Genomic DNA, 12732 nt, shown 5'->3' with positions numbered 1-12732 from the left:
CATTTAAAACAGCTGGACAGACTGACATTTATTCCTGTGCACAGGTATGGTTAAACATCTTTGCTTCACTGAAAGCTAATCCAAGCTCCCGTGCTGCCTTCAGTGCAGCTCAGGCCTGATACTTGCTCTCATGACAAGGGCAAGCAAGCAGTGATGAAAAAATTCCTGTAGCCATTCTTTTGTTCATGATTCCATTTCTAAAAGAGAGGTGGTTTTCTTTTTAATAATGGAAGTGGGTCCAGTACCCTGGCTGTGTGGGTTGTACAGGTTGTCTGTCCTCTGCATCACAGCAGCCATGTGTTCCCTCCTTTCAGACAAACTGAGGTGATCCGATTTGATTTTCTTCCTTTAAACCACCTGTTTGTAGAATTTCCCTTCCAGAAAGGGCAGTTACTTATTATTATTTGTTTAAAGTTTACAGTACCACTTAAAACTGACAATTTCTTAAATGTCAGCATTTCTGACCACAGAATCAGAATTTGTCCAGCTCCATCTTCAAGAGATGTGAGCAGGAGTTACACTTATTTATTGGATCCTGTCTTAAATGGAGGGGAGCACTTGCACAGCCGATACCAAGTTTCCACTGGGAGGCAGTGACCCACCGCTTCTAGCAGAGCAGCTTCTTTACTCCTCTTCCAGCTCTTACCGACTTAGATCTGCTAGTGGTGGCACGAGTCTGAGATCCAAGATGGTAGAAAATGTCAGAACATGGGAAAAATGTCCCACTCTTGATTTAAAAAAACAACTATGAACTATGTGGACAAACCAAGAAGTCCTGATATGAGGTGTCCTAGCTGTTACCTGTACCTGGTCTTGGGGCTTGGAATGCATCTGAATGCTTTAGAGATGTGGCCTTTCCCTCTAATCACCTTCCAGCCTCTGAACACGCCCCTTCCCTTTTGACAAGGAATGGATCATTAGCTAACCATCCTTTGCAATCAGAGCGCTCTCTTTGGTCATGGTGGCATCCTCACTGAGGCCGCACATGTTTTCAGCGAAGACCCGGAAGTAGTACTCATTTCCTATGACGAGCTCGTTAATGGTGGCACTGGTGCGGTGGTAGTGCTCGATTACTGTGAACCATTCCTGAAAGACACAAACACAGAGAGTGAGCTTCCCCTCAGCACCCTGCACCTCTTGGCCATTTACTCTTTGGAAGAATCATCAAGCTTGTGGGAATGAGATTTTCCTTTTACGGGAATGTTAATGGATACTAAAATAACAAAGCTGGCAATAAATAGTTATTCTATCTGAAATGAGCGATAATGAGAATACCACAGAGCTCACCACTGAGCAGTGAAGGCCACATGGAAGGTGAACCCTACTAAACTGTTATACTCTCTTAGCTGGGAGGGTTTGTTTTAAGAAACCCAATATTACAAAGGTTGCATTGTGAGAGGCAAGGCGGGCTCCTTCATTCCTAGTCCACACTGCTGACAGAGAAGGAATTGCTGCAGATAAGAAAAGGAGTAGTATGTACTACACTGCAGTTACATGTGCTCACAAGAGGCCAATGCACTAATTTACCCCCTGTTCCACAGGTTGTGTGTTCATGAGAAATGTAATTTTATGTAGGTGGTCCTCTAATACCTAAAGGATCAGGAGGTGGGTTGTAGCACTTTAATCTTGCAGCAGTAACAGGATGTGTGATTTCTATCCTAGTACACAATACCTAACTAGCTGAGTTGAATGAGTTTAATGCTAAAAATTCAATTAATATAAAGTGCAATACGAGCACAGCAATGTTTTTTGCTTTTCTTTACTCTGCCTTAAATAGTGTTCTTGCTTTTCTAAAGATGAACTCATGCTGAGTTCCCTGTGCCACAGTTTGCACTGATGTCTGGTCATCTTTAAGAGCCAAAGTGCCTTTTGGGAAAACGCTTTTCTGTAGGCAGCCATCTGTGCCAGAATTGCAAAATTCAACACCACAGAGAATATGGCGACACTATGACCTGAATGATCCATGACCCTAGACACTACTGTTGCTTTCTCCTTAACACAGTAATTTAGAGACAGGGGACATGATTGTCCTGGTCGCTGTACAGAGACCATCACTTCTTACGGTTTGAAAAGAAATCAAAAATTAAGGATGGGAAATATTGACACGAGGATAATTAATTGATCAGACCATGAAGCAGATCAACATATTTAAGTGGGCAGCATGGGGGGTGGAGGGTGTGACAAAATGTTTTCCTTAGATAAGACAATTCCCAAAATATTGTTCTAGATTCCAGTGTTTAAATTTGCAATAAGTGTTAAATTTAAGAATCCAACTACTGTCTTTTAAGGAAGTGTAAAATTCATGTTAGTGTAATGAAAATTAAAAAAATCTCTATATTGCACTTTTCATCTGTACATGTCAAAGAAGTTTATGAATTACATATGTACCATTTTGCCATGGTTAGTCAGGAGTGGCAATGACTTACATATTGTGACATTACAGGTTTGAAAACAACAGCATTACCTTTTGAATGTAGTAGCAACCTACTGACTTCATAATAATATTTTTGGGTTTTATTTTCTCTACTGAGACAAAGGAAAAAAGCAGAATTATTCCCTCAAATCCACTTCTCCTTTCCTTTTTAGTCCTCCTCTTTGGCATCATCTGAAAACATTTTCATTTTTAGGTTTTAGATAGAGCGAACAGGAGATTTTTAGAATTTTTAGAGATGCCTTGCAGATTTTCTAAGCACTGACTAATCAATACTTTGTCCACCTACATCAATTTAAGCATGTAAGGCTTTTTATTTCTAATATGGGGAATTCATGGGTACATCAGCCTTTTAAACATCTCCTTATTACTTACCATACTCTTCTTATCTGCTTTTTGAATAGTGTACCCAGTAATGGCAGCATTGCCATCATCTTTGGGTGGCTTCCATGATAAATTTACATTCTCTCCCCAGACGTCCTCAATAGTTACAACCTCTGGTGGGCCTGGGCGATCTGTAACGAAAATATGGCAGCTGACATTTTCTATTGTTTGCTTTCTCTCTCTCTCTCTCTTTAGTACACACGTCTTCCACTTAATTTGATTTCTCTCTCTCTTTCTTGCAACATGCACATGCCGAAACTGAATCAAAAGAAAGTTGAGGTTGCAAATTAAGACTTTCCAAAGTTAATACATGTCAGAACTATGAAAAACTTAACTTGGCTACTTTGTGAGTATGGTTTCTAATATGGTACTCTTTAATTTCATAAGGACATGATATTTTGGAAAAATTGAAACCAGTTGAGAATGTGTTCCTAAGAGACAAAGTAGGACAGTCATTATAAAGGCTGTGATACCCATTTTGCCTATTATGTAAAGAAATAGATTGGTAAAAATGAAAAGTAAATGTGTTTTCTTGTCTGTCTTTCCTACATTCATGTACTTTCAACATTTCTTATTTCTTCCACATTACACTTGTGACAAAGTTACTATGAATTTACCACCATTTCTGGCTATGGATCCACTCAACTGGAAAAAGCTTGCATTCTGGATAGACAAGAACATGAAAAGCATAACAGTGAAAAAATAAGAGACTGACATGTTGCAACAAGCACCTGCCACTATGTGGGAAGGTTTACTTAGAGACCGCAAATGTATAGCCAAGTAATTTGATGTGGAGAGTTATCACTGTTGAGAAAGATTCTCTTTGGGATTCCTCTGCTTTCCTATAGCCTTGGAATAGCTGGATGCTTCTCTGGCATACATTTATTTCCATTTCCCAAAACATACCAACAATCTGAATATCTATTGTAGCTTTGTCCTCCAGGTTCTCTACTTCCACTTTCATGTCATATTCTCCAGAGTGGCTCCTTTCTGCCTTTCGGATGAAGATGATAGTGTCATTTTCAGTGTTACGGATGTTGATTTGGTTCTTGTCGATTGGAGAACCATTTTTCTGCCATGATACTTTTGCCCTTGGTCTTCCCTGTAAGAAGCAAGGAAACAGTTTGTATATGATTTTGGGAGAGAAAAGGCTAGTTTCCCATTTTTCCCTAACACCCTGACAGAAGCAGAATTCTTTTTTAAATCATACAGCATTTGAGATACAATCAGCAGCATTCTTTTTTTTTTTTTTTTTTTTCTTTTCCAGGAGACTGAAAATATTTGCAAATTCTGGCTAAATTTGACAATTGATTTCCAGTTTTCTAAAACAAAAAGGAGGAAAATCCAGAAAACGCATAACAAAGTATTTCACCCTCTGAAAGCATCTACATTCACTACACTACCAGTGAAAGAGGAAAGTAGTAGACTAAACGTCCAGGGATCCCAAACTCTCTTCTTTCATTGCAAAAGCAGCTGGAATAGGTTGTTAAATAGACTGGATTGACATCTTTTGTGTGACATTTTTATGGGCCTAGTACTGCTCAATTTAGGTACTTAAGTCAGAGTGAATTCCACCTGCTTTACCATGGCATTCTCCTTCCAGAGACAAACAATTTGCAGATGCTGTCCGAAAAGGGTCGTCTCACACCTTTAATGCCTTATTTTAGAGAATAACCATAGAATATTCCTTTAATTTCTCAAGAGCAGCATATCTTGCAGTCTATCACTGATCAAGCTTTTGTTAGGCTTTTAACAGCCTTGTAGAAGCCGGATTATGGCCACATGGTATCTTTGGTTGTGCAGAGATTAAATAGAAATTAATTCTGCTGTAATTCTTGTATTCAAAAGAATAAGGACCCTGCAGGTAGAGAGGCAGTCACTGTTGTGAAAGGTATGGGAATGAAGGTTAACACGATGCTGTGGGAAAACATGTGCTATATCCTTGGAAAGAGTCATATTGTAGCTGTGATCTCAAGGATTTAAAAGTTACAATTTCTAATGGGAGACAGTGAAACTCTGCCCACTCTTCTCCTCTGTTTTCCTCTCTCAAGGCAAGAAAGATTAAATGCTATAGTCCCACCCTTGATGTCATGTCTATCTACTGCCAGTGTAACCATTGTGCATTGTACTAGCGATTATCCCACATGTAATGTCTACTGGGAGGATTTGTAAGTGTCCTTTGGATGACAGATGACAAATCAGTCTGTCTAAGCTAGTTACCCAGTTCATTAATTTGCTTAACGTAATTTAAGACATCAAAGCAAAAGCTTTTCAAGCTTTCAAGCACTGTGTACTTCTCACATGTGCTTAAGTTAACTCACTGGCTGACCAAAGTTACACAAAAGAAATTAAAAAGCAGCAATATAAGAAGAAGTAGTGTTTTCCTGACAGTCTTTGTTGTTCTTACCTGGAAAGGAATAACGAGATTCACAGTTTCTCCAACTCTTCGAGTATAGGTTTGTTTTAAATGTCTTGGTAGACGAATCTTTGGAGGTTCTGAAAAAAGCCAAAGGCTTGTGTTTGACATTTATCTTCTTTTCTGTTTTAGGCAGTACTGGTGGGCATCAGTGTAAATAGAAGACTCTGTGGTCTACGATTCCCAGAAGTGACTAATGATTGAGGTATCTTAAATTTTTTGGTCCCACAATAAAGGCTCAGAAATGAAAGAAATGAAAAGAATTACTAATATTTTTGAAGAGGGTTTCATGATTTCTAGCCACTTCACAATGGATTTGTAAGGCCATATCATCAGTTTCCAACAAGTATTAGCCTTAAAAAACAGAACTAAGCATGGAAGCAGAGTATATTTGTGGGTGAGCATAGGCAGAAGGATCTTACCTATCACTTCCTTGACTAAAATAGGCTGTGGGTGGTACCTGGGCTCACTTTCACCAGCAGCATTCACAGCTTTTACTCTCACAAGGATTTTCGAGCCAGTCGGCAGGCCATTGATAGTAAACTTCGTTTTGTCTGTCAGCTCTGGGTTAGCCACGATCCATTCATCGGCTAGTTTAGGGAAAAGAGGGGGGAGGACGAACCAAAAGAATAGGGAGTTATAAAGACATCCACTGCACATATGAGGAAAATTGCAGAACAGTAATAGATTCGTTATATTCTGATGAATGCCTCTGTTTTGTTTTCTTAATTATGCTATAACATGATATTGATTCACTTTAATCATACATAGGAAAAAATGTTTCAAAGCTTTAAGGGTTTATGCTGATTATATATTTAGAGAAATAAATGTTTTTAGAATGTCAATCATGTTCTAAAAGCTCATTAGTCTTTAAATTCAGCTGATAGAAAACAAGGGGGACACAGAGTATATTTCCAAAAGCATTCATCATAGCTTTAACAGCTTCCTTGGAAAGAAATGGGTTTTACAATTAATTTCAATAATATCACAGATCTGTACTGACTACCCTTCAAACTACCACTGAGACTGCAATGATGAGAGAAACACAGAATATTTACAAATTGCAATGAGATGCCATCTCTCCTGGTGTCTTTAAAAAAGGATGGCTGTGTCAGAATTATTCACATAATTACAGCATGCTTGGATTTTTTTTATCCTAGCCTCAGGCAGTTGCATGTAATCCATAGAGTGATGGAAACAGCACATTCTTTCAAAAAGCTTCAACTACAAATGATACTTTCTTTTCCACCCTGTCCACTAAACGATCACTTTGACTCTGCTGGCACCTTGACATTTGGAAGTCAGATTTATGCAGTAGCAAGACAGTATCAATACCTTCCACGTAATATAAAGATAGCGTTATAATATTGGCAGAGAAGACAAAAGAACTACTATTATAAGCTAGAGAGCCCTGCAGACTCAGCGCGCAATACTGTGGTACATTTTCATAACTGTGGGTCTTACGTTTAGGAATTACGTTCTCCTTTGAGTTGCTTCTTTCAGCTTCTAGCAGAAGAGGATTGCAGTCAATGACCGTTTCCCAAACATCGCCCCCCTCCCCTTATACACAGACTACAGAAAATTCTGTAGACTGTTGCCCTTAAAATTCACTCTCAGAAATTTATCTTTACTTTTATGAAGAGAGTTTTTCTTTCATTTAAGAAGATGTATATCCTTTGTTGAATACTGTACCTTCCAGGTTAAAAGGTGGCTCCATCAATTCCTCAGACAGATCTGTCGATATACCTTGTGAGAATCCATCTTTAAAATTAATCAGAGACACCCACTTTCACACAGATGGAGCATTTTGTCAGTGGTTAGCAATTCCTGTTAGTAAGTATGCAAAGATAGATGCTGGGCTTTAAAGATTTAGAGAACCCACATTTAGGGAGACTGCAGGGAGGAAAGAGATGGGAAGAGAGCATCTAGATCAAAGAACAGTTATACATGATGCTCATAGGAAAGCTGAAGGATACAGGAAGAGGAGAAGATGAAGTTGGGATTTTTCTTTGGGCCTGATTACAGCCCTGGAAAGATGAAAAGAAAGAGACAAAAGTAACATTTGGAAGAGAGGAAAATGAAACAAAATGATGATGGGAGAAAGTGTAGGAGGAGAAGAAAAGATGTCATAGAAGAGTGAAGAAATTCAGAGAAGCATTCTGAGTAAGAGAGACAGAAAAAGAGAAGTCTTGGAAAAAAACTTGGGGGAAGAGAGGAAGAGAACACATTTAGCTAAAGGCAACATAGAAAGAAAATTACAGAAGGCCAAAACCATGGATGATGACAGATATGATGTAATCACTAAGGCTTTATTTCCTGGACAAAGCTATGACTTCCCTGGATTTCCTGGAATCCTGGACTTGACTATTTTCAGCATAGTAAAAGTACTATTCTAGTATCTGTGCATGGTCCTGGAAGGGTACACTGACAAAGATCTCAGCCAACAGAGACTCTCTGAAGTGCTTATTAAGTAGCTATAAAACCAGATCATCTGCAGGTATAATGACCCTTTAAAGGCAGATAAACATAGTGTCCTCGGGAAAACTAGGACCAAACTCAGACTACCCTTGAAATGTCAAACAGGAACAAGTCAGCATCATATATTACTAAGAATTGGCTTCTCTCATGTCAACAAGATTTGGTCTACTCCACATCACCACAGCAAGAGGTTCAAGTCAGATGTTGTAAAGTAGCCCTGGGAAGGGGAGTTCTCTGTTCATGTTATTCCCACCTATGCAATGCCTGATCCAGATACTCATGATGAGACTCCAGTTCAGTAACATACACAGCAAGCTGTCTGTCAGGTGCTAGAGTCCAGCATGTTGATCAAGTTATGAGGTTCAGACAAATACCAATTTTCATGAAGCCAAACTAATGCTTAGGTATATGATTTTTCTAAATTATATATATATATATATTTATAGTCTATTTTCAGATTGTGATTTCTCCTAGTGATTGTTATGAGAAGTCTCAAAAAAGCCCTCTTTAAAACTGCTTCAGTGGCAATGATGAAAGAATGGAGAAGGTGAAGACAAATGAGTTTACAAACAGATAACTAAAAGAAAAGAAGATGAATACAGACAGTCATAAAAAGTACCTTGAAATTAAAAAGAGTCATTAAACAGTATAGAAGAAATTAGTTTGACATAGAACAGGCACTGAAAGGACTGAGAAAAGGAGGGACTGAGATAATGCAAGAAATTAAAAAAAGGACTGAACACAGAGAAAAGGATGTATATTACAATAACATGTCTTTTTTTAATTGGTATTTTCTACTAAACTTACTTCTTCCTAACCATTTTCATAACATATATACATAAATAATTTCAATTGTGTATATATAGATGTATATGCATATATAGGAGGCATATATAGATATACATAAACACTCAGAAAGCTATGTAAAATACATTGTACCCATTGTATTTTAACTGAGGCAGGTAACAATAAAATGACAGACATGACTGCCATTTTGTTGTATCTTCATATGTTTTAAACCTATCTGGAAAAAAAAAGAAGCAAAGAATTTGTTCCATTCAACAGCTATTCAATGATCTTCTGTCTAATAGTCCTTAAAAGATAGATTTGGAAGATTTGTCTGAACACTACAGTTTGCGTTAGCATATATATATTTATTATCCTCTCTTGTCACCTAATTTGGAAATCACATACTGTAATGTCAGGGGGTTTACGACAGTGACATATTCAAACACTTTTAAGTTTTCCCCTGCTATGCTACCCGTGCTAAAGAGAGCATAATATACAGCATACACTGAAGTCTTCACATTGACAGTCCCCTTTATATTCCCATACATCTTGCCTGTGCAATGGAAACATTAAAGGAATGCTGCATCTTGACGTAAGACTGCATGCTTACTCACTCCTTCAGAGCTGTTCCCACAGCTCCCTCCCAATATACAAGGAAAACCCTTCCTACCATTCCAGCTGTGTCTGCCTTCAGGTAATCTTCTCCAGACCTCTGAGCTTCTTGCAGTCTGTTCCTGCTCCTGACAGATATTCAGCTCAATACTACAGGATGCTGCACGCTCTTGAGAAAAGCCAGTGGTTCTTCTTCACTCCCTCTCCCACTTGCCTGAGTGACAGCTGAGGGCACTCTGCTCCTGTGGTATCTGACCACTTTTGTGAACTACTGTTTTCCTGGATTGTCTGAATTTGAAACACGTGACTGTGAATGACAAGTTCTATCCTCTACCTCTTGTTTCCAGGCTGTGGACTGCATTCATGAAAAGATTTTGTTGAAAAAAAATGCCTTTATGAAAAAAGGTGTCCAACTCATCACTTGATTTGCAGAGCAGTTAATAGCAGCAGGTAGCGGAGCTGAAGAGAACTGTGTCCTGTTTGTCCAAACACACAACATTGCTGGAGTCCCACTGATTGGCCTTGGTCCACAGGGGCTGGGTATTGCACATACCACTCCAGTCTGTATGATACTTACCCAGGAGTTGGTGGATTTTTCTTTTTGAAAATAGAATTCATTTGATGCCTGTTCAGAAGAAAATCTGCTGGAAAATACTAAGTTTCCGCTGCTTGATCACCAAAGACTCTTAGTTGTAAAATATAAATTATATTTCCTTATTCCTTGTTCTTTCACTCTGGTCAGTCTCTTATATCTTTATCTTTCTCCTTCAGTTCTGTATAGATTTGTCATAGATTAGATTGACATAGTTAGAGGTCCTGCATTTAACTACACTGAAACATTGGAGAAATTCAATATCCAGACATGAACTTTGCATGCCTAGATAACTTCTACAGCCAGCTACTGGGGAAGCTGTCTGTCCTCAGTATTGGGAACTGGCACTTGAAGCAGCCAATTAGTAATATGTCAAGATCATGATTTACCACACGAAGGACCTCCTGTCCCTAAAACCCAGCCAAGCTGCAAATATTTTGGACCACACTTACAGCCATTCATTATTTCCTATTCATTCATCCATCCACTCTTTTCTGCATTGACTCTTCATTTAGCTCGAAAAAAGAAGATAGGGATTAAGTGGTACTTGGCACACTACAACAGATTATATGGCTTTTGATTTGGATTTCAGATCATATTTAAGCAGGGTTGAACTGCAATTGATGGGCAGGATCCGGAATACAAATCAAAGGAAGCCTGAACACAACTCTGCTGCTTGAGGTTTTCTGACTGATTAGTCTCTGCCTTAAAGTAAGAGTACCTGACACCCGAAGAGAAAAAAAGGAGAATGCCTCACCTACTTGCACCAAGGGTAACATACCACAGTTGTTGTCACTTACTTCCTTCAAAGCAGTACTCTACAACATAGCCGTCTAACCCTGCTGCTCCAATGTGGTCTGGTGGCCTCCATTTCATTGTAACGGAGGTGTCAGTCACGCTGTCCACTGCCAGGAGAGTTGGTGGACTGGTAACAGCTAAAGCGAGCAGGCAGCGGGGAGAAGGCAGAAAACTGGGTTACAATTAAAGGTTTACATTTATAGTGTGTATTCCTCTAATTTAGCATCGTCAAACTGTCAGGTGGCAGGCTAAATCCTGCCTACCAGGCATTTCCAGTCATTCTTGGCATGTCTTGCTCGTGGTCCCAATTAGGACCAAACTAGGAGAAGCAGGTACCTCATCCTACATCTGCTCATAGCCTAACCCAGAGTTAAATTCCTCCTGCTGAGGAGTGAAAAGGACAAAGAACAGTGAAAGGTAGAGCAGAGAAGTTGTGAGTAGTGTATTCTACAACAGCAGGTATTTTCTGGCAAGAGGAGAACATGCTGTAGCAATAACTGCCACCTTCTTCCTTCTCTTCTGTGGTGTGGGGGTGCCACTGAGCGAGGTGGGAACCTTTGCTGGCCTTCAGAACAAGACACCTTTCTTTTACAGGGACTTGTGGTTGTCACAGTAGTTTGAAAATCTCTTTCTTTATATGAAAATGCCACCAAATTAGTCTGTCACTAGGTGAATGACATGTTGCTAAATTAATATAAAGCAATAAGGTGACAAGTGAATAATGGCAGGACCAGAGGAAATGGTCTGAAGTTGCGGCAGGGGAGGTTTAGATTAGATATCAGGAAGAATTACTTTACTGAGAGAGTGGTCAGGCACTGGAACAGCCTGCCCAGGGAGGTGACGGAGTCGCCACCCCTGGAGGTATTTAAGAAACATGTAGACATGGCACTTCAGGGCATGCTCTAGTGCCTGAGACTGTTGGTTTGTGTCTGTTTGTGGGTGGAGTGGCATGTGGCTGTGGGCGTTTGGTTTGGTTTTGGTGTTTGGTGTTCTGGGATTTATTTTTTTTTTAATTTTTTTTTTTTTGTTGTTGGTTGGACTCGATGATCTCAAAGGTCCCATCCAACCAAAAATATTCTGTGATTCTGTGGTAGAATAGTATAAAACATGACCTAGCCTAATCTGGATTGTCTGCAAAAGGATACTGGAAGTATGAGATCCCTTTGTGGGAAAAAAGCCCCTATTTCAGCTAATAGGGTTCCAAGAGGCATAGAGTGAAATTAGAGACTGTTCGTATGCATCTTATCATATGATTTACTGCAGTGTTGGGCAAATTCACTTAATGTTTTCCACAGATTTCTACTTTATGATAGATCACATACCTGTGATTTTTTTTTTTTTAATTGAAATCTATGGATTATTTGTGAATACTTGTACATTTTTAAATGTTAAGCTACTGTGTAGCAGCAAAGCATAAGTAGTGAAACGTGAAAGAAAAGTTTCATTTTCCTACAGTGCAGCCTGAAAATAGTGATTTTTTGACTTCTGGTTACGTTTCCTGATCATTTTTGGCCAAAAGCTAGTGACTGAACTTATAGCAGGATAAAGAATCAAAACAACCAAGACTATAATCCATCATCTGTATCAGTTCTTGAAATTGCCAGTTTGACTCTATTGACTCAGGAGGTACTTACGATACACAGAAACATGAAAATGTTAGTACTGGTCCTTTAAACATATTGACCATAGTATTGACTGTATCAGGCTCACTTATAGTATGTCACTGTTTTATTGTAGTGCAGCATTTTTCTGTCTATACATCCTTGGTTTTTGTTTATAAAAGACTGCATGTCCTTCAGGGATAGACATAGTATATGCAACACCTAATAAAAACAGGTCCTGAGCAACAGAAGTGCAACAAGAACTACAGTTCTATAATTAGATGACTGTAATAATGTATTAATGGTAACCTTCTGAATGCATACCTACCTCTATGCTCTTGATTACTTACCTAAAGGAACAAAGGACTTCGAAGGCATACTTGGTTTGGAAATGCCTATTGCATTAACAGCAAATACTCGGACCTCATAAGCAACACCTTCAATCATCTTCTTTGGCTCAAAAGTTGTTTCTTTACACAGCTCAAAATTCAGCCTCATCCACCTGGAGCTTTGTTTCTTTTTCCTTTCAATGAAATATCCTATTGATCAAACAAAATTTTATTATAGTAGGTGGCGGCATAAAGCTCAATAGTGAGGGGTCTATTTTTTGACTGCCCAATGGCATATTTTT

At 38.9% G+C, this 12732-nt stretch overlaps 1 protein-coding gene across 1 annotated transcript in view; it reads right to left on the bottom strand.

Annotated features, from left to right (window-relative positions):
• MYBPC1 (myosin binding protein C1) overlaps nt 1–12732 on the bottom strand; it is a 48708-nt gene that overhangs the window by 9796 nt on the left and 26180 nt on the right. The window contains exons 19-27 of the mRNA XM_074169057.1: nt 12452–12640; nt 10503–10637; nt 10351–10454; nt 6924–6993; nt 5654–5821; nt 5223–5311; nt 3722–3917; nt 2807–2946; nt 927–1086 (exon numbers count right to left, since the gene is read on the bottom strand). Coding sequence (XP_074025158.1) covers nt 927–1086; nt 2807–2946; nt 3722–3917; nt 5223–5311; nt 5654–5821; nt 6924–6993; nt 10351–10454; nt 10503–10637; nt 12452–12640 — 1251 coding nt within the window. The remainder of the gene's footprint in view (nt 1–926; nt 1087–2806; nt 2947–3721; nt 3918–5222; nt 5312–5653; nt 5822–6923; nt 6994–10350; nt 10455–10502; nt 10638–12451; nt 12641–12732) is intronic.

Source organism: Numenius arquata, chromosome 2, assembly GCF_964106895.1.
Source record: "Numenius arquata chromosome 2, bNumArq3.hap1.1, whole genome shotgun sequence".
Lineage (NCBI taxonomy): Eukaryota > Metazoa > Chordata > Aves > Charadriiformes > Scolopacidae > Numenius > Numenius arquata.
Note: the sequence above shows the minus strand (reverse complement) of the source record. Positions and strands in the feature narration are given on the sequence as shown.